Source organism: Ranitomeya variabilis, chromosome 8 (assembly GCF_051348905.1).
Source record: "Ranitomeya variabilis isolate aRanVar5 chromosome 8, aRanVar5.hap1, whole genome shotgun sequence".
NCBI lineage: Eukaryota > Metazoa > Chordata > Amphibia > Anura > Dendrobatidae > Ranitomeya > Ranitomeya variabilis.
This window is the reverse complement of record NC_135239.1, coordinates 176,173,435-176,193,249: the sequence shown is the minus strand read 5'-3', so window position 1 is coordinate 176,193,249 and position 19,815 is coordinate 176,173,435. Positions and strand designations below refer to the sequence as shown.

At 40.4% G+C, this 19,815-nt stretch overlaps 1 protein-coding gene across 1 annotated transcript in view; it reads right to left on the bottom strand.

The window, feature by feature from the left end:
* Positions 1-7,479: 7,479 nt before the first annotated feature.
* EFCC1 (EF-hand and coiled-coil domain containing 1) overlaps positions 7,480-19,815 on the bottom strand; it is a 107,293-nt gene continuing 94,957 nt past the window's right edge. Inside the window, exons 7-8 of the mRNA XM_077278784.1 lie at positions 9,664-9,733; positions 7,480-8,115 (exon numbers count right to left, since the gene is read on the bottom strand). Coding sequence (XP_077134899.1) covers positions 7,958-8,115; positions 9,664-9,733 — 228 coding nt within the window. The 3' untranslated portion in view covers positions 7,480-7,957. The remainder of the gene's footprint in view (positions 8,116-9,663; positions 9,734-19,815) is intronic.

Below are 19,815 nucleotides of genomic sequence, written 5' to 3'. Positions count from 1 at the left end.
AATACACACGGGTTAGCTTCACCCTGTGTGAAAGAAGCGAACCCTGTTGCGTCACAGGGCCGCAGTACTGCACGTAACGGAAATAATAATAAAGTAGCACGAGAGTGCATGCGGTGCCGCACTGACGGACGCCACTAACCACCCACACTTGGGTTTGGAAAGCGCGGTGATAGCGCACGGCGCCACACTGGCGGTCACAGAAATAGACGCTGTTTGTGTACTATGTTGGTAAAGTTGGGCGCTAGATTACAATCCTCCTCCTTACGCGAGCATTCAAATACAAGGGAGGGGATGATTAAGAGCGACTTTCACTCACAACACAGACACATAAACAAGAGTATACTAGCGCATGGCCGTGCGGCCATGAGAAACTTTTATAGCTGCAGCAAGTTCAGGACCTTCCTAGAGGACCAATGAGAACTGCTACAGTAACTGAGCAACTTCAGGACCTTCCTAGAGGACCAATAGGAGCTGCTGCAGTACCTGAGCATGTGACCCCAGACCTCCACTGAGAGGTCTTCCTTTGGGCATGCTCAGAAGGGGAAAAGCAGGACTTAGTCCCAGAGACGTCTGCTCGCCGCTGATCAGTACAGGCTACAATGGCAGAGCCTGGAAAGGCAGCAGTAACCCTTTGCACAGAACCAGACTGAGCAAGACGCTGGGACCGACGTCTCTGCTGAGCAGGCTCCACTGCGGCTGATGCAGAATGAGAGACCACAGCAGACAAGGTTCAAGATTCCCCCTGTGCAGCAGCAGGAACTCAACTCCTAACACCCAGTCTCATGGCTTGTTTGGGAGCCGTTACTAGTCTAACAAAGGTTAGAAATAAAGTACTTTAAAAAAAAATAACACAAGTGACAGAATAGTAACTGAAGGGAAACCAAATCACAGCACTTCCTATGTGTAGGTTCAAAACACAGTATTTTCCATCTTACTGCTGTCCTCACACGACCTCAACAGACCTCACACAGACAGCACTTGTATCAATGTTATTCTATAGCGCTGTTCAGATAATACCATTCTCTTTGGTATTTCGGATGAGACTCACCTTCTCAAGCCTATGGGTGTGCAAAAAATCAGTATATCATACAGATGTTTTGCATCCAATTTTTAAGGATACATTGGTCTTGTAAATTTTATTTACTGCTGATTTATCATATGGAAGCCATACAAATGGAAAAAAGTGCTCACAGATTACATACGGATAACATACATGGATATGACAAAAAGGATAAAAATAATCATCTTTAATGGATGAAAATCATATGAAAATCGGATGTTTTTTATACACTTGTGTGAATTTAGCATATGCTAAGCTCATCCAGTGATTCAGAACAACATCGAGAATAAATTTGTTATTTTCCTGGGACTTTGGGTGTTATAAAAATAACTTTTATACACGACTTTAAAATTCTCCTTTGTCACCCGCCGCCAGAATCCTATGACCCTTAATGATGACTAGGTGCAGTGACGTACCATCCTATATAAGGGAAACAAACTATTTCTTGAGCACTTTTAAAGACTTTACATGGCAACCTGATTTCCTTTAGGCTTCGATTGATGTTAAAAGTCTCTACACCAGGATTCTCTATGACAGGGATATTCATGCGGTCCAAGACATCCTGTTTAACACAAATGCAAATGAACAATTAATGGAACTTATCAGTGAAGCATTATATTTCATATTTATTGATAATGCTTTTAAATTCAATGATAAAAGGCATCATCAGGAGATCGGCACCGCGATAGGTTCCCCGTCACATGTATTACACCAATCTTATCTTTTATGGCCATTTTTTAAAAGAATTGTATTTTAATCTAATGTAATCTGTTCATCAAATTTATTATTTTGTCATTGTGCTTATGTTCTGGTACTGACTAACGATTCAACCAGTTTGTTAATGATTTAACCCCTTAACCCCTGGAGCTTTTTTCGGTTTTGCGTTTTCGTTTTTCACTCCCCTCCTTCCCAGAAACATAACTTTATTTTTCCGTCAATATTTTCATGTGAGGGCTTATTTTGGGGAGCCGTGTTGTACTTTTGAACGACACCACTGGTTTTACAATGTCATGTACAAGAAAACGGGAAAAATTTCCAAGTGCGGTGAAATTGCAAAAAAAGTGCAATCCCACACTTGTTTTTTGTTTGGCTTTTTTTGCTAGGTTCACTAAATGCTTAACTGACCTGCCATTATGATTCTCCAGGTCATTATGAGCTCATAGGCACCAAATATGTCTATTTTTTTTTTTTAGCTAAATGGTGAAAAAAATTCCAAATTCTGCTTAAAAAACAAAAATTGCGCAATTTTCCGAGAATACGTGTCTCCATTTTACATGATCTGGGGTTGGGTGATGGCTTATTTTCTGCATGCCGAGCTGACATTTTTAATGATACCATTTTGATGCAGATACGTTCTTTTCATCGCCCATTATTGCATTTCAATGCAATGCCATGGCGACCAGAAAAACTTAATTCTGGTGTTTTAACTTTTTTTTGTCGCTACGCCGTTTAGCGATGAGGTTAACCCTTTTTTTATTGATAGATCGGGCGATTCTGAAAGCGGCGATACTAAATATGTGTAGGTTTGATTTTTTTTATTGTTTTACTTTGAATGGGGCAAAAGGGGGGTGATTTGAACTTTTATTTGTTTTTATTTTTTCATATTTTTTAACATTTTTTTTTTACTTTTGGCATGCTTCAATAGCCTCCAAGGGATAGGCTCCGCTACATAGAGGCGATGCTCAGATCGCCTCTATATAGTAGAATTACAGCTTTGCTATGAGCGCAACGGTGACATAAAATATACATCTATAATGTAACTTAAGATGTGTCTTTCTATCCGGAGCCTTGATTCCTGTGCAGTGTTGCGCCGGAGTTAGCGATTGCGCATACCCCACAATGGCGCCATTATGCTGAAGAGTGTCTTCAATAAAATGGCACCGTAGTGCAGATGCTGCTTATGACAACCCCTACTTCAGCTGGATGTGCATTCTTGGATGCTCTGCAATTGAGCATTTCCAGACAGCATTCTCCACTGCCAACACCGATAGCAGCCGATCTGCGGAGGTACCGGGTTTCGAACCCCAACTGATTAGACAATAATGGATAGGCCAGCAATGATGAAGTAGTGGACAACCTCTTTAATGTTTTTGTTGATGCCTAAAAAAAAAGAATTAAAAAGTGCTAAAAACCATTATGTGCCAACAAATTATACCAAAACATGGTATCCATCCACAGACAGCTGTTTCGGGGTATTTGCCCCTCCTCAGTGTGGGGGCAAATACCCCGAAACAGCTGTCTGTGGATGGATACCATGTTTTGGCATAGGTGGTTTTCCTTTATTGGATGCTGCCCTTCCCGTGGTTGTTCCTTCCCGGTGAAAGACCTGGCTATTCATTGCTTGCGTTGAGAAACATGTGATGGTGTCTCCACAGCTTTTCGACATGCATTTTCATATTTCCCATAAGGGATGGGGGCAGTGTTCTGGATCACTGCATTGAGAAACACGTGATGGTGTCTCCGCGGTGTTGGATGTTTTGATCTCCACGAGGTCATTCATCCTTACGTTTATAGCCTTTTCACTAGGCACTGTTCCTAATAGCCAGTTTCCTACTCCACACTGATGAGGGGCAAATACCCTGAAACAGCTGTTTGTGGATGGATACCATGTTTTGGCATAGGTGGTTTTCCTTTATTGGATGCCGCCCTTCCCGTGGTTGTTCCTTCCCGGTGAAAGACCTGGCTGTTCATTGCTTGCGTTGAGAAACACGTGATGGTGTCTCCGCGGCTTTTCTACATGCATTTGCATATTTCCCATGAGGGATGGGGGCAGTGTTCTGGATCACTGCGTTGAGAAACATGTGATGGTGTCTCCGCGGTGTTGGATGTTTTGATCTCCCCGAGGTCATTCATCCTTACGTTTATAGCCTTTTCACTAGGCACTGTTCCTAATAGCCAGTTTCCTACTCCACACTGATGAGGGGCAAATACCCTGAAACAGTTGTTTGTGGATGGATACCATGTTTTGGCATAGGTGGTTTTCCTTTATTGGATGCCGCCCTTCCCGTGGTTGTTCCTTCCCGGTGAAAGACCTGGTCATGTATTGCTTGCGTTGAGAAACACGTGATGGTGTCTCCGTGGCTTTTCTACATGCAGGCTCTGTATCTGGCATCTCCTCCCACCACTTTTGTCCCAAACATTGGTTCCTATCCTGTTTGTCTTGCTAGTGATCTGTTTGTGCTTGTGTGTTTCTGTTTCTTCAGTTACTGACCCAGCTTGCCTACCCTTCCTGTCTGACCTCTCTGCCCCAGATCTCAGTTACTTATCCTGAACCTGTGCTGTCAGCCTCGACCTTGGACCGTCTGGTCACCTTTTTGTCTTTGCCCTCCTGTACCGCAAGCCCGTGCCTCTGACCCTACGATCAGTTGGACAGCCCTGAAGTGGTAACTGGTGACTAACTGCAGCCAATCTTATAATATTCAGGTTGCACATTTTCTCATGGATCACAATTTTATGTTTTTGTTCACAAATATTATCTACAACATAGGGAGGTTTCGATGGGGGCCAAATTTTCACCATCGCTAGCCAATTTGGTCATGGCCTTTTGGGAGGAAGAATTTCTATATAACTCACATAATGCGTTCTTTGATAGGATTCATTGGTATGGGAGATTTATAGATGACCTCTTACTTATTTGATGCAGAGAAACATCCAATATTCCTAAATTTTTTTCCATTATATTATTACCAATGAACACAATCTTAGATTTACGTATTTTTCAGATCTCACAAATAACACCTTTTTAGACTTACAATTTACGGGGTTTCCAATCATACCATTTCATCATTCATGTCTAGAAAGCCTGTTGTGGGCAATACCATCTTGCGCACTACCAGTTGTCACCCTAGGCACACTACCAAATCCGTTCCGGAGGGTGAATTTACAAGGGTTCTCCGTAATTGTAACGGCAATGCAAGTTGCAAACGTGAAATGTATAACACCGAGGAAATATTGACTAACAGAGGTTATCTTAAATGGACCTTGAACTGTGCTACAAATATTATAGCAACCGAAAATAGGAGTGAATTAATTGACTACAATACAAAAAAAATAAATTCTTATTTAATAATTCTAGTATAATACCCAAAACTATTTTATCTATCCAATATAGTTCCCAGATTAATAGCATCAAGGGGATTATTAATACATCTTTACCTGTGTTATATCAGGACAAATTTCTGGATGGGGGTAACAGTAGCCAAAAAGGCTACTATGAATATAGATGGATATTTCATGTTCAGTATATAGCTTCCCATAGGCAGGTATCTGAACAGTCGGGCCTGGGTCATGCTCTGCCCCATCCATGTTAGGGTAGCGTAGGCTTAACCATCGAAAGGTTCAATATTAGAGATAGGTATGTCCAGATTGGGTACACCTTGTCACAGTAGAATGGATTTTCTGTTTTTTTTTTATCAAGATAGTGATAACTACTTAGTTAACACTATCTTGATACCCTATGCTATTCACTATTACTACTTACTTAATACAGAGCATTTGCGCGTTTTGTTTTTATCTTAGGTTTTGACTGTTTAATGGCCACAGTGTGAATGTGCACCTATACTCAGCACTTGTCCCAACAAATGTTACAGCTCATTTCTTTGGTTTTGATAAAGTTGAACTTCTCTCCCCCCCCCCCCCCCCCCCCCCCGCCCAACCAGCACCAAAAAAAGTGTTTTATCATATAATGATTTATGTCGTATATAATTATGACTACCTGTCGAAAAAACAAGATCATTTATTGAACACAACAGATATTATTAACTCCGATGAAATATATGCATATTTTATTTACTGGCACAGTCGGGAGGCTCTGTAAAAATAGACCTGCATGGAATGAGAATATGATTATAAGTGCCAAGCTTCAAGATGATCAAATACTTTTAAGACATATTTAATAAAAAGAAAGCACATTTCTATTGAAATACCCTCAGGGGTGAAAAAGATGAAAAAAATATATTCTTTATTAACCTTTTTTATTAAAATATCAAGTTCTATGGAATGTAATCTACATATAAACTCTAATGTAATGATCTGTCAGATGTAAATACATTTCTACATGTCACCAATTTGCACAGATTATCTTCAATACCCTGGGAATGTTGATGGATTGCTTAGCTGAAGTTTTACTTAATGGACAGATAGAGTAATGTATACATAATGTTCATATCCATGATGCCTTAAAAGGAGAATTTTTTTTTTTTTACTTAAATTTGGCTTTAAAGGGAATCTATCGGTAGGTTTTACTATATAATCTGAACACAGCAGCAGATAGAGGCTGAACTACAGAATTCAGGGATGTGTCACTTGTCAAAGTGTGTGCTGCTGTTTACTAGCTGTGAAGGATTTATCACTAAGAGGTTAACCTTGATTACAGTAGTCTGGCAACGCCCCCTCCTGTGATAAGCAGCTCGCTGTCTATGGACTTTGTGCAGGCGGGGTTAGCTGTGGTGTGGGCGGGGTTAGCTTTCTCAGCTCTGCTTCATTCTAAATTTAAAACCTCTAATTGTGTGAGAACGGCTGCACCCAGCAATCTAAGCCATACATTGTTGGATACCGCTTCTCTTTGCCTCCATTTCGCTGCTCTTAGATGAGGTAGCAAAAACCAGCTGACAGAATCCCTTTAAAAAAATTAGGTTTAATTAAAAATGTTGCACCAATTGTCTTTTAGCAGCTATTTATTTTCCTGCACAATGATGACTACAGAATGATTTATCTGAAAATCTATCAGTGAGCCCATTCTGATGGAGAGTTTCTAACTCTGTTATCTTATTTTTTTTTTATTATAAGTATCTCTTACAGGATATGGACACCTTTTGAAGAAAAGTTTATTTTTACTTCATTGTATGTACTAGGGCTAAAATATGGACTTTAGTTTGATGAAAAATGTTGCAGTGTTTGACATTTACAGGCACATTGATGGCTGCTGAAAATCTATCAGGGAGCTCATTCTGATGGAGAGTTTCTAACTCTTATCTTTTTTTCTGAGCTCTTCTCAGCTGATTTATGACCACATCAATGTTCAGCTCAACTTTGATGTGATCTGTGGTCGTAAATCAGCACAAACGAGTTTGCAAAAATCAGAGTTTTAAACTCCCCCTCAGAATGAGGTCACTGATACATTCTCAGACAAATCATCCTGCAGCCATAATGTAGAAAATGGTCAATAGAGATGAATAATTGTTTGTTTTTCTTGATGAAATGCGGACAATTTTGCATTTGCTCTTCTGATCCCGGCCTAACTCAGACATTTACCCTTTTATACAGTGTATACAATAGAATATGTAGGTGAGAAATGATCACAGGGGAGAAACAAATGAAGTTTGGTAGCTTATAGTGACATGTAATGTCATCACTTCATTGCTCCGTCAGCTTTGTCCCTTACAGAGCCATTTGTGAGATTTATCGATCTTTTCATCATACATCATACATCATCACTAGTCCCAGTCATGGGATGTGTAAACTGGTGAACCATAAGTTTATTAGCTCTGCCGTCCATTACAGCCGGGCGCTCCTCGCCTGGGGACATCTGTCATTTTTAATGCTGTATTTTCATTTTAATTTTGAAATATATTCCAATTTTCTGTCACTGTGTCACCGGCAGCGCTGAGTGATGAACTCTTCTCAGACACGTAGAGCATCTGCAGGTAGAGCAGAATAAATAATTTTTCATCTCTGTCGGCCAATGAAAGTGGTTCACGCGCTCATTTGCTTCCCCGAAATTCTTCGCCCCCGAACCCTGTGTGATTCAGATAGTGGAGCTTGAGGGAGATTGATTAGTGTTGGTTTCTCCTTGTCAACCAATCCTATTGCCCTGATGAAACTCACAGTTTCTCACGGTGTAGTTCCGCCTTCACCCGAGATGCACTGTCACCAATGACCCATAGATGGTGCTGTTGTTTAGCAAGATATGACGATGGAGCCAGTCAGCGACTGCCCGCTCTCCTCCTCCTCTTCTTCTTCTTCTATTTCTTCTTCACTGTGTTGGTGATGAAGTAATTCGCAGACTGATAATTCATGGTATAAAGTGTCCAAAACATCAAAGATGTGTTCTTTTCCTAAAAAAAAGAAAAGAAAAGGCATTAAAAGGTTATATTAGTGACTGCATAATTAAGTACATTCTGACAAAATCATTACCTGGTGAAAATAATTCAAGAAAACGCACCTCCACTAATATATATATATATATATATATATATATATATATATATATATATATATATATATATATATATATATATATATAGTATATCAGGGAGGAAGAAGACTAAAACTCTAGTGCCTTTTATTGCTAGCATTGCCCCTAAAAGTTTCTGTTTCCAGTTGGTGGCGCTAGAGTTCCACTCCTCTTTCTCTCTAACAAGAGGCAATTTGCATATTTGAATTCCCAGAGGAGCATGTATGGCTTATAAGTCTCCTCACTCTGACATGCCAGGCCTTGCTTGTCACTGTCCACAAAGAAAAACATCAGAACAACATAGTAAACTTGACGGATTCTCAGCCTAAGCATTTAGTCAGCCATCATCTGCTGTTAATAGCCGCAAGTGAAAGTGGAGCTCCACCTGCGGCTGTTAACCTGTCAATCTATGACAGCAACATTTAAAGTGTGTGGTATGGCGGCGGCGGGCTTACTGTTATAACTGGCCATCTGCACCCCTATGGTATTGCTCTGTATAGTACAAGTGATCAGATGATTACAGGTTCAAGTCCCTTAGAGGGGACTACAAAATACAGAAGAAAATAATTTAAAAAAAAAATATATATATATATAAATTAAAATCATCCCCGTAAAAAATACATTAAAAAAATATAAAATAAGAATTACACATATGCAGCATCACTACATCCATAAAAGTCTGATCAAAATACAAAATTAACCCAATCAGTAAATGGCGTAATGAGAAATTAGATGAAAACACTAAAATTGACGTTTTTCAGCCTCTCCAACACAGTGAAAAAAAAAATACAATAAGAGTCGATCAAAACATCCTATCTACTCCCAAATGGATTCAATAGAAGCATCAGAGCAGGGCACAGAAGACAAGCCCATACACAGCTCCATCGACCAAAATTTGAAAATGTTACGGGTCTCAGGAAATGATGACAAAAGCAATTTTTTTTACAAATTCCCTAATTTTTTAAATCATATACCAGGTCATTTTTATCTTTTAAACAACGCTGGAAAAACAAAACTCAAAAACCAATTGTGGAATTGCACTTGTTTTTTTGTTTTTATGCAATTGTGCCGCATTTGAAATTTTTTTTCTTGCTTTCAAGTACTTCACTTGATGAAATGGATGGTCATTAAAAACTACAAGTCGTCCCGTAAAATAAAAAAAATAATAAAAAAAATCAAGCCCTCAAACAAATATATTGATGGGAAAAAAAGTTATGGCTCTTGGAAGAAGGACAGGAAAAAAATAAAGAGCAAATAAAGAAAACTGCCGTGTCGGGAAGGAAAAAAGACCACCACAGTCATTGTGAGAAGTTAACAACTACCATTATTGAGACCTGTTAATGAAATGGTGCCACCATGTAAAAGTCCAGCTGGCCAGTACTATCCTCAGTATGGACAGTGGCCATCGTCCGTTCATCTATTCTCTTACCGTGCCTCGGCTCTCGGCATCTCTCCAAGGTATTCAATAAAACTCTTCCCAATTCCTGATGAGGGATTTCCTAAAATAAAACCATAAAAATAAAATGAGTGACTTGTGACAATCCATCACTAAGGTGCACAGAATCCAAAGCAAGGGACAAAATGCAAATAACGGCGTGTTGATTTATGGCGGCATTCCACAATGGCATCGGCACGATATAATGAGCGCTGCACACATTACTCCGCACTGTCTCAGCTGGAACTAAATGAGATGTCGTGGCTTCATGCCTAATAGAATATTACAGAAGGGTTTTTTTTGCTGATTTCTTAATATTTTGATTGATGGCGGCAAAGAAATCACAGACAAATTCAATACAATGTGGGACAACTAGAAAGCAGGCTCTGGTCACACCTCTGTTCTGTCCTCCATCTGGCATCCATTGCTGTCTGACACCGGCTGGTTCTGTGGTTTCCTCCCGCACATTTTACAGGGAAATATATATATTTAAGGGAAAATATAGAGATATGGAGTATATTATGGTGGCAGTACAGGGCTGGGAGGATACCTTAGGGTAATATCAAACAGTATGATGGGATTATAGCTGGGATTAAACAGTATGACGGGATTATAGCTGATAATATCAAACAGTATGACGGGATTATAGCTGATATTAAATGGTACGAATTGATTACAGCTGGGAGTAAACAGTATGATGGGATTATAACTGGTGTTATACAGTATGACGGGATTATAGCTGGTATTAAATGGTACGAATTGATTACAGCTGGGATTAAACAGTATGATGGGATTATAACTGGTATTAAACAGTATGATGGGATTATAGCTGGTACTATTAAATAGTATGGCGGGATTTTAGCTGGTAATATTAAGTAGTATGACGGGATTATCACTGAAATTATTAAACAGTAGGATGGGATTATGGATGGTAATATTAAACAGTTTGATAGGATTATAGCTGGTGCTATTAAACAGTATGATGGGCTCATAGCTGGTAATATCAAACAGTATTACAGGATTATGACTGGTATTATTAAACAATATGATGGGATTATAGCTGGTATTATTAAACAGTGTGATGGAATTATAGCTGGTAATATTTAACAGTATGACGGGATTATGGATGGTATTATTAAACAGTATGATGGGATTATAGCTGGTAATATTTAACAGTATGACGGGATTATCACTGAAATTATTAAACAGTATGATGGGATTATGACTGATAATATTAATGGTATGATGGGATTATGGATGATATTATTCTATATGTTTATTATTATGGGAGCCCAATAGTTGGGATCAAGGACACCAGTAATGGGACACAATCGACATTGTACCGTTAAAGTTAGGAGGGACATTATCATAATGTATACTATAGATTCCTCGGACCCTAATGTCTAAGTGATCCCTAAGGCACCTCTGCAACAAAAGCGAGGTCAGCAGTACCATGCAAGACATTTAAAGGTGCTGTTCCAACATCATAAATCAGTAAAATCTCAAAGTGCTCATAGAAACAAATAACTTTGCAATATATATCTTATAAAACATCCTTTCCATTCCAAAGAACGGAGGTATTTTCAATTTTACGGTTTACTGCTTATTGTCTATGTTATCGGACACTTCTGCAGTCTTATCAGAGGTGGCCTGAAGCTGGTTAATTGCTGTACCCCTGCGCTCTGCTTCCGCATTTGGAAAGTGCACAGTTCTGGCCAGTGGCTCAACCACGCTTGTTGGTCTGAACGGTCAATCATCGCTCTACGTTGAGACTACCCTTTAAATCGTTGACGTCCCCATCATGAATTTTTCAGAGGGGCCCACTGTTTTCTTCCCCCCCCCCCCCCCCGGTACTTCCCGACCTTCGCCGTACTAATACTGCTCTGCAGGAACTGCATTTCCGTCCAGAGCAGTACTAGTACGGCGGCACGATCACTGCGGCCTCACGCTGAGCACCGCGGTGATCGGGTGCTGGTGTCAGCTGTATGTGACAGCTGACACCCCGCAGCAACGCCCACGATCGGCGCTAGCACTGATCATGGGCATTTAACCCCTCTGATGCCGCTGTCAGTATAGAGAACAGTCGCACAGGGAGGGGACTCCCTGCGCTCTCCCACTGGAACAACGCGATCTGCGATCGCATTGTTCCTGTGGCCTCCATGGAGACCCCCAGCTCCAAGATGGCCGCGGGGTCCTTCCGGGTCCTTCAGTGAGGTGGCTGCTAGCGCCTGCTGAGAGCAGGCACCGGCAAGCCTCCTACACTGCCTGTCAGATCGCTGATCTGACACTGTGCTATGCAAAGTGTCAGATCAGCGATCTGACTTTATATAGTAATGTCCCAACCTGGGACAATGTAAAAAGTTAAAAAAAATATATATATAATGTGCAAAAATATTTAAAAAAAAATCCCAAATAAAGAAAAAAAAAGTTAAATAAATCCAATAAATACATATATTTATGTAAATTAAAAAAAACAATAAAACTACACATATTTGGTATCGCCATGTCCGTAACGACAAGACCTATAAAACTGTCCCACTAGTTAACCCCTTTAGTGAAAATCATTAAAAAAAAGGCAAACAAACAATGCTTTATCATTATACCGCCGAACAAAAAGTGGAATAGCACTCGATCAAAAAGACGGATATAAATAAATGTGGTAGCGCTGAAAATGTCATCTTGTGCCGCAAAAAACAAGCCGCCATATAGCTCCATCACCGGAAAAATAAAAAAGTTATAGCTCTCAGAATAAAGCAATGCAAAAATAATAATTTTTCCTATAAAATAGTTTTTATTGTATAAAAGCGCCAAAACATAAAAATGATATAAATGAGGTATCGCTGTAATCGTACTGACCCGAAGAATAAAACTGCTTTATCAATTTTACCAAACGCGGAACGGTATAAATGGCCCACCCAAAAGAATTTCATGAATTGCTTGTTTTTGTTCATTCTACCTCCTAATAATCGGAATAAAAAGCAATAAAAAAATGTTATGTGCCCAAAAATGGTACCAATAAAAACATCAACTCATCCCGCAAAAAACAAGACCTCACGTGACTCTGTGGACCAAAATATGGAAAAATTATAGCTCTCAAAATGTGGTGATGCAAAAACTATTTTTTGCAATAAAAAGCGTCTTTTAGTGTGTGACAGCTGCCAAACATAAAATCCCGCTATAAAACCCCACTAGTAAATCAAACCCACCTTCATCACCCCCTTAGTTAGAGAAAAATAATAAAATTAAAAAAAATTATTTATTTCCATTTTCCCATTGGGGTTAGGGTTGGGATTAGGGTTAGGGTTGAGGTTAGGGTCAAGGGTGTGTTAGGGTTAGGTTTGTGGTTAGGGTTATGGTTAGGGTTGGGATTAGGCTTAGGGGTGTGTTGGGGTTAGGGTTGGAGTTAGAATTGGGGGTTTCCACTGTTTAGGCACATCAGGGGCTCTCCAAACACGACATGGCATCTGATCTCAAGCACTGCAGAATATGTTGGTGCTATATAAATAAAATTATTATCTCAATTCCAGCCAATTTTGTATTGAAAAAGTCAATGGCGCTCCTTCCCTTCCGAGCTCTGCCATGCCATGGTTCCCCCACATATGGGGTATCAGCGTACTCACGACAAATTGTACAACAACTTTTGGGGTCCAGTTTCTCCTGTTACCCTTGGTAAAATAAAACAAATTGAATCTGAAGTAAATTTTTTGTGAAAAAAAGTAAATTTTTTTTAAACATTCCAAAAATTCCTGTGAAGCACCTGAAGGGTTAATAAACTTCTTGAATGTGGTTTTGAGTACCTTGAGGGGTTCAGTTTTTAGAATGGTGCCACTTTTGGGTATTTTCTATCATTTAGGCCCCTAAAAGTCACTTCAAATGTGATGTGGTCTCACAAATGGTTTTGTAAAATTTGTTGAAAAAACGAGAAATCACTAGTCAACTTTTAACCCTTATAACTTCCTAACAAAAAAATTGTGGTTCCAAAATTCTGCTGATGTAAAATAGACATGTGGGAAATGTTACTTATTAACTATTTTGTGCGATATGACTCTCTGATTTAAGGGCTTAAAAACTGAAAGTGGAAAATTGTGAAATTTTCAAAATTTTTGCCATATTTCCGTTTTTTTTTCACAAAAAGACACAAGTCATATCGAGGAAATTTTACTGCTATCATAAAGTACAATATGTCACGAGAAAACAATCTCAGAATCAGTGGGATCCGTTGAAGCGTTCCAGAGTTATTACCTTCATAAAGGGACAGTGGTCAGAATTGTAAAAATTGGCTGGGTCAGAAAGGTGAAAACAGGCTGGGTCGCAAAGAGGTTAATATACTGTTTACTGTATATTCACATTGACTCACACTTTTATAAGCCTTATTATTTGTGCACTACGGCAGTAAAGTTACACTATGGGTGGCTGGCTATATCAGAAACTTTATGCACTGAGCTATTATGAACTTTCTAAGTATAATATTTTGGTTTTACATACAAGCTGCTGAGGGAGTCATTGAGGAACTTGGGCGGCCAGATATATTTGAATATACTGCACCCTAATTATTCTATTTTTTTTATCATTTAACTTTATGTATTACAATAACTCAAGCACAATAATAATTTATTACAATAAAACAGGTAGTTTTCATACTACCTGCTCCCATCATAGAAGATTGATGGCAGGAGAAGACTTAATGGTATATTTAGCATCCACACTGAAGAAATATCCTATCAGACATAATATAATGCTAATAACCTACAAAAAAAACACAACAGAGTAATCTCAGTATACTGTATGTTTCGAGTGGGTATCAAAAGCAGCAAAAGCATGACTCCTTGAGAAAGCTCAGGCGAAACGTATCCCTCAATACTGGAGAAAGCTCAGGTGAAACGTACGTAGGAGTGGGAGCTCCTGATTGGACAGGTTCAGCTATGTTTATGATAATTTTCGATTAGCAATACTATTTTCTATAGCTGTATTTACTATTGGTTCTCCATTTCTTATTTCTGAGATGTATTGTTATACATTGCCTATACTAGATATGGAGCGCCCCCACTGCCGCAGGGCCGAGGGGCACCCGGTACCGGGCCTCTGTGTCTTAGGTCTGGGGTTGTCACGGTGGCTAGACCCAGCCCGTGACCCTGCTGAGAGGTGTCCAATGAAGGTGGAGAGTGATGCTGTTGTGGTGTGGTGCCGGTCGCAGTAAATAACAAGGACACCAGGTTGCAGTCTCTTTACCTTTTTACTGAAGGTTTGGAGGTACCCAATCCAGAGCACTGTTAACAGGGCTGGCTGAGACCGGCCGGTCCAACGGCACATCCGGAGTTCCCTTTGCAGGTGGGAATCAGTGTCTACCTTCTAGCGCTGTGTGTTGTAGTCCTTCCCTGCTGAGCACCCCAGGATAGTCCTCACAACTGATTCTGTCTGTCTCTGATGTTCGTTCTCTCCGTCCCCCAGATGATATGGTTAGGACGCACCCGTATGACGGGGTAGGCCTGGAGTTCTTCCGGGACCCTAGAGTCGCCCCTCTCCCACAGCTGCCTCCGTTGTCTGCTTAGGTGTTTTAGTGAGACAGCCAACCTATAATTCGCTGTCCTGCCGTGGTTTGAAGTAATGCTTAAAGTCTCTTACTTTCTCTGCGTTCCGGCCACCGACTGTTTGCGCCTCAGAAGGATGTTGCCTCGATCTTACAGCATGACTACTTCTGGTCCTATCGCCTCTTTGCTGTATTCCCGTTTTCTCACTTTTTGTCCTTTCTTAGGAATCTGTCAGGATCCCATCTCTGACAGGTCCTCTCTCTAGCTCTTCCCAGTTACTTCTCCCTGTCTTTCTGTCCAACCCCCAGTTTTACCAGAGTGTGAGGAGTGGCCTACTAGATAGAACCACTCTCCCTGGTGGCCGGAGTGTGAAGTGTAGTGTGAGTGTTACCTGGTCAGGTGAACTCCTTTAGTGCAATCAGACGTAACATCACTCCCCTTAGTGGCAGAGCGACATTACTGCAACGACCAGGACTCTGGGGCGCTGCAGATACCATATATACCTTGGTCATACTTGTCACAATTCCACCACGCTGTGAGTGACAGCTCAGCCGCCCTATACGATCAGGGGCATGCTGAGCTGTCAGTATTGTGAGTGACAACCCAATCATCCTATCTGAGCTGCCAGTATTGTGATTGACAACCCAGCTGCCCAATCTGGCTGGGTCTGTAGGGTTCAACAGATGTCACCCGTTATGGGTTATTACCAGAGTATATAGCTGGCTATTATCAGACATTACCAGTTGTAGCTTTAAGCTCGGTGATGTGTTTGCTCTGTACTCTGTATTCTGATCTTTGTTGCCGGACCTTGGATTTACCTTTTTAACTACACATTTGAATTACCCCTTTTTGCCTTGACGCACTCTGAACTTGGTTTCCTGACCCCAGATTTTGCCGTTGACAATCCTTTTTTTTTCCCTTTTTCTATGACTAAAGGTACCGTCACACTCAGCGATGCTGCAGCGATATAGACAACGAGCCGATCGCTGCAGCGTCGATGTTTAGGTCGCTGGGGAGCTGTCACACAGACAGCTCTCTCCAGCGACCAACGATCAGGGGAACGACTTCGGCATCATTGAAACTGTCTTCAACGATGCCGAAATCCCCCTGCAGCACCTGGGTAACCAGGGTAAACATCGGGTTACTAAGTGCAGAGCCGCGCTTAGTAACCTGATATTTACCCTGGTTACCATTGTAAAAGTAAAAAAAAAACACTACATACTCACCTTCTGATGTCTGTCACGTCCCCCGGCGTCCACAGGGTTAAACTGCTTTCGGCAGGAGCGCTTGCTAATGCTGCGCTGCTGCCGAGAGCTCTTCCTGCACTGAATTTGTCAGCGCCGGCACCCGGCAGTAACAGCGGTGACGTCACTGCTGTGCTCTGCTTTACGGCCGGCACTGACAGTCAGTGCAGAGAAGCTCTCGGCAGCAGCGCGTGCATTTACAAGCACAAGCGGAACTTAGTACTTGGCTTTGGATCTCACGGCGCATGCGCACTGCTTCGGTACTTTCCGGCTTTCCTCGGCCCCCCGGCTCTTACCTACTTCCGGTTTACGTGTCTTTCCCTCACCCGGAACCACTCTCATTCCTATCAGGTAAATAGCCGCCAGCACGCCGACTTGCACACGTGCCTCCTACACAGCGGTCTCGGCTCTCCGGTCCTCTGTTTTGGATACCATGCCCCAGTGAGACGTCTCTACTTAAGGTATTGCAGATACAGCCGCACTCCTAGAACTCTAGCAGGCCATGCGCTAGTTTGCTCTTTTGGTATGTATACATCAGCGCTTATTTGTAGTGAACTCTTTGTACATTTATTTCAACAGTGGGTTTCCCCGCCTGGCTCTTCATACCCATAAGTATGGTTCTCACCTTTTTTACACCTTTTGGTGCGGTCTATAGTCAATAGTCTGTTTTCTAAAGAATATATCGGTGTGAGGTGTCCTATAATTAGTGCATGCATTTGGTATACATATATGTATATTACCCCTTTTTTTCCTTGATGTGTACTCAGAGGGGACCGTCATTTTCCTAAGACTGATATTTACTTTGGGATTTTTTTATATATTATAAGCCTCAAGAATTTATAACTAGTCCAGTGACATTACTGTGGTTCGACTTCTCACACATAGTAGGGGGACATGATAAAATGTTCTCCCTCATTTTTCTATCGTTCTATAGGACATCTTCTTGTATGATGCTGGTTTATTTATTTTCTGTTTATGAAATTTCATGCACATTGTGTTTATGTATATTTCAGAAGGACATTTAATCTCTTGAAAAAGGCACTTTTTAGCCGAAACGTTGAGAAAGAAATTGTATGTGTCCAAATCAAGTGTATTGAAGATTTATGCGTTTATTCATTTTTTGAAACCCCATTTTTTCATCACATTGGAAAATAAACTTTGAAATCCTTCATTTAGAGTGTGCCGGAGTTTTCTTCTCATAGACATCAGAAGGTGAGTATGTAGTGTTTTTTTTTTTACTTTTACAATGGTAACCAGGGTAAATATCGGGTTACTAAGCGCGGCCCTGCACTTAGTAACCCGATATTTACCCTGGTTACCATTGTAAAACATTGCAGGCATCGTTGCTTTTGCTGTCAAACACAACGATACACACCAATCTGACGACCAAATAAAGTTCTGGACTTCTAGCTCCGACCAGCGATATCACAGCGGGATCCAGATCGCTGCTGCGTGTCAAACACAACGAGATCGCTATCCAGGACGCTGCAACGTCACGGATCGCTGTCGTTCTCGTTGTAAAGTCGCTCAGTGTGAAGGTACCTTTAGCCTCCTGGAATTTGACCTCAGACTCCTTGACTTCTCAGTGAGAAGTGACTCAGCACCCCAATGCTCCTTGTATTTTGTATGTTACGTCTATCACGATTTCAAATGCTTTTTACATACTTCTAGGTGTGGCCCCATAGCTGACTTAACTTTCATATTTTGTTATGTAGCTCCCCATTGGTTTTATGACTTTTTCTATGTTTTATAATATATATTTTCACTCAACAAAAATATATTTATACCTATTAGTAGGCTGTATGTTTTTATTATTCTAGGTTTTATTATCTAACTGTAGTCAAAGGAGCAATGACTATTAGAAATAAGTGAACCCATGTGTGACAATTTTAATTCACTACTAATTTTTCCAAAAATTCAGATTCGCCATATTAAATTTGGCCCAAATCGAATTTTGGCAGATGCAATCCTCGCTAATGGCTACTTGCCACATAAAACCCTCAAGACTCGTAGTGAACTTTTCCTCCTGTTTTATGCAAACAGCTACAAATATGAAATGCTCTACATTTATTACCTTAATGTGTTTCTCGGTGTAGAATGGATCACTGAATGGTTGCGAATGTTAACAAGTCTACTGCATATAAATAGAGGTATTAAAATACTGTAATTTGCGGCGCCCATTAAGTAAAGTCTCATTTCCATGAAACGTCCTGAAGAAAAGATACGCCATAGAAAACACTATATTTACAGCGTGTCTCAGCGGTAAATGGTCCGACATTGTCTTAGGATCCTCCAGCTTCTCTCCATGCCGTTACTTATATTTAAAAGAACAATATTTATTTCCGACTCAGCGCTTCTAGAGAATCACACACATACATATTCATAGAGAACGACTGAGAAAGTCACAGCGGAGGGATGCAGAGGCATTGACAGAATATTTGAAATATTCTTGACGACGGACTATAAAAATCTATAAAATGCTATTGAATGACAGACAAGGGTCAACCGAGTCTGGGAGCTGAAAATTGAATAAGTCCAAATCCTGAAAGGCAAACGCTACATATTCTGATAGTTCTTGCTCTTCAGAATTTCCACAGCATCCATTTTTTATTATGTATTAATATTCTAAATCTACAAGTCTGAGACAGCTTCTGACTGTCCTGGAGAAGAGCAGTTCTCTGCTGGTTGTGGCTGCAAATATCATCTTGTTTGTGGGATATACGTCAGGATCTAGAGTTGAGACCTTCTTATTCTGATGCCCTAGGCTGTTCAATGGAGTGTTCAAGAAAAGCATTGCTAGACTTATCAAATCAAATAAAACCCATTGTGGACCAAGCAAATACTGTATTTCACATTTGTGGTACAATTTCATAATAAGAAAAACTTCATGCTAGGGTTTTGCTTTTCCTTGAGTAGAGAAGAAATATACTTCCAGAAAACAGTGTAATGAAGAGAACAACAAAATGAGCAGAGTCAAAGAAGGGTATAGCCAAAGCTATTGTAGGTGCTGGAAAAAAAAGAAGTTCAGAAGCCCAAGATTATCTCATTGAAGATTGTCCTGGAGTTTCTAATAAAAACGTATGAAAACTGGAAAAAAAATTAATGCATCTAACGAGTCATATTACGTTGACCTAAAGGGAATCTGTCAGTAGGATAAACCCTCCTAAGCCGTCTATATGGGCTTGTAGGTGATGGGAAGCTGAATAACATGATACCCTGATGTATAGAGATTAAATAAGGAAGTGCAACACGCGAAGGGTTACTTTGGTCAAGAGGATGATAGGATAGAAGTGAACACTGGAAAAATAAATAGTATATCCTGCATGTCAGGGTAGAGGGAGGGTAGTTGAGAAATTATGTGTTTCTATTCTCTT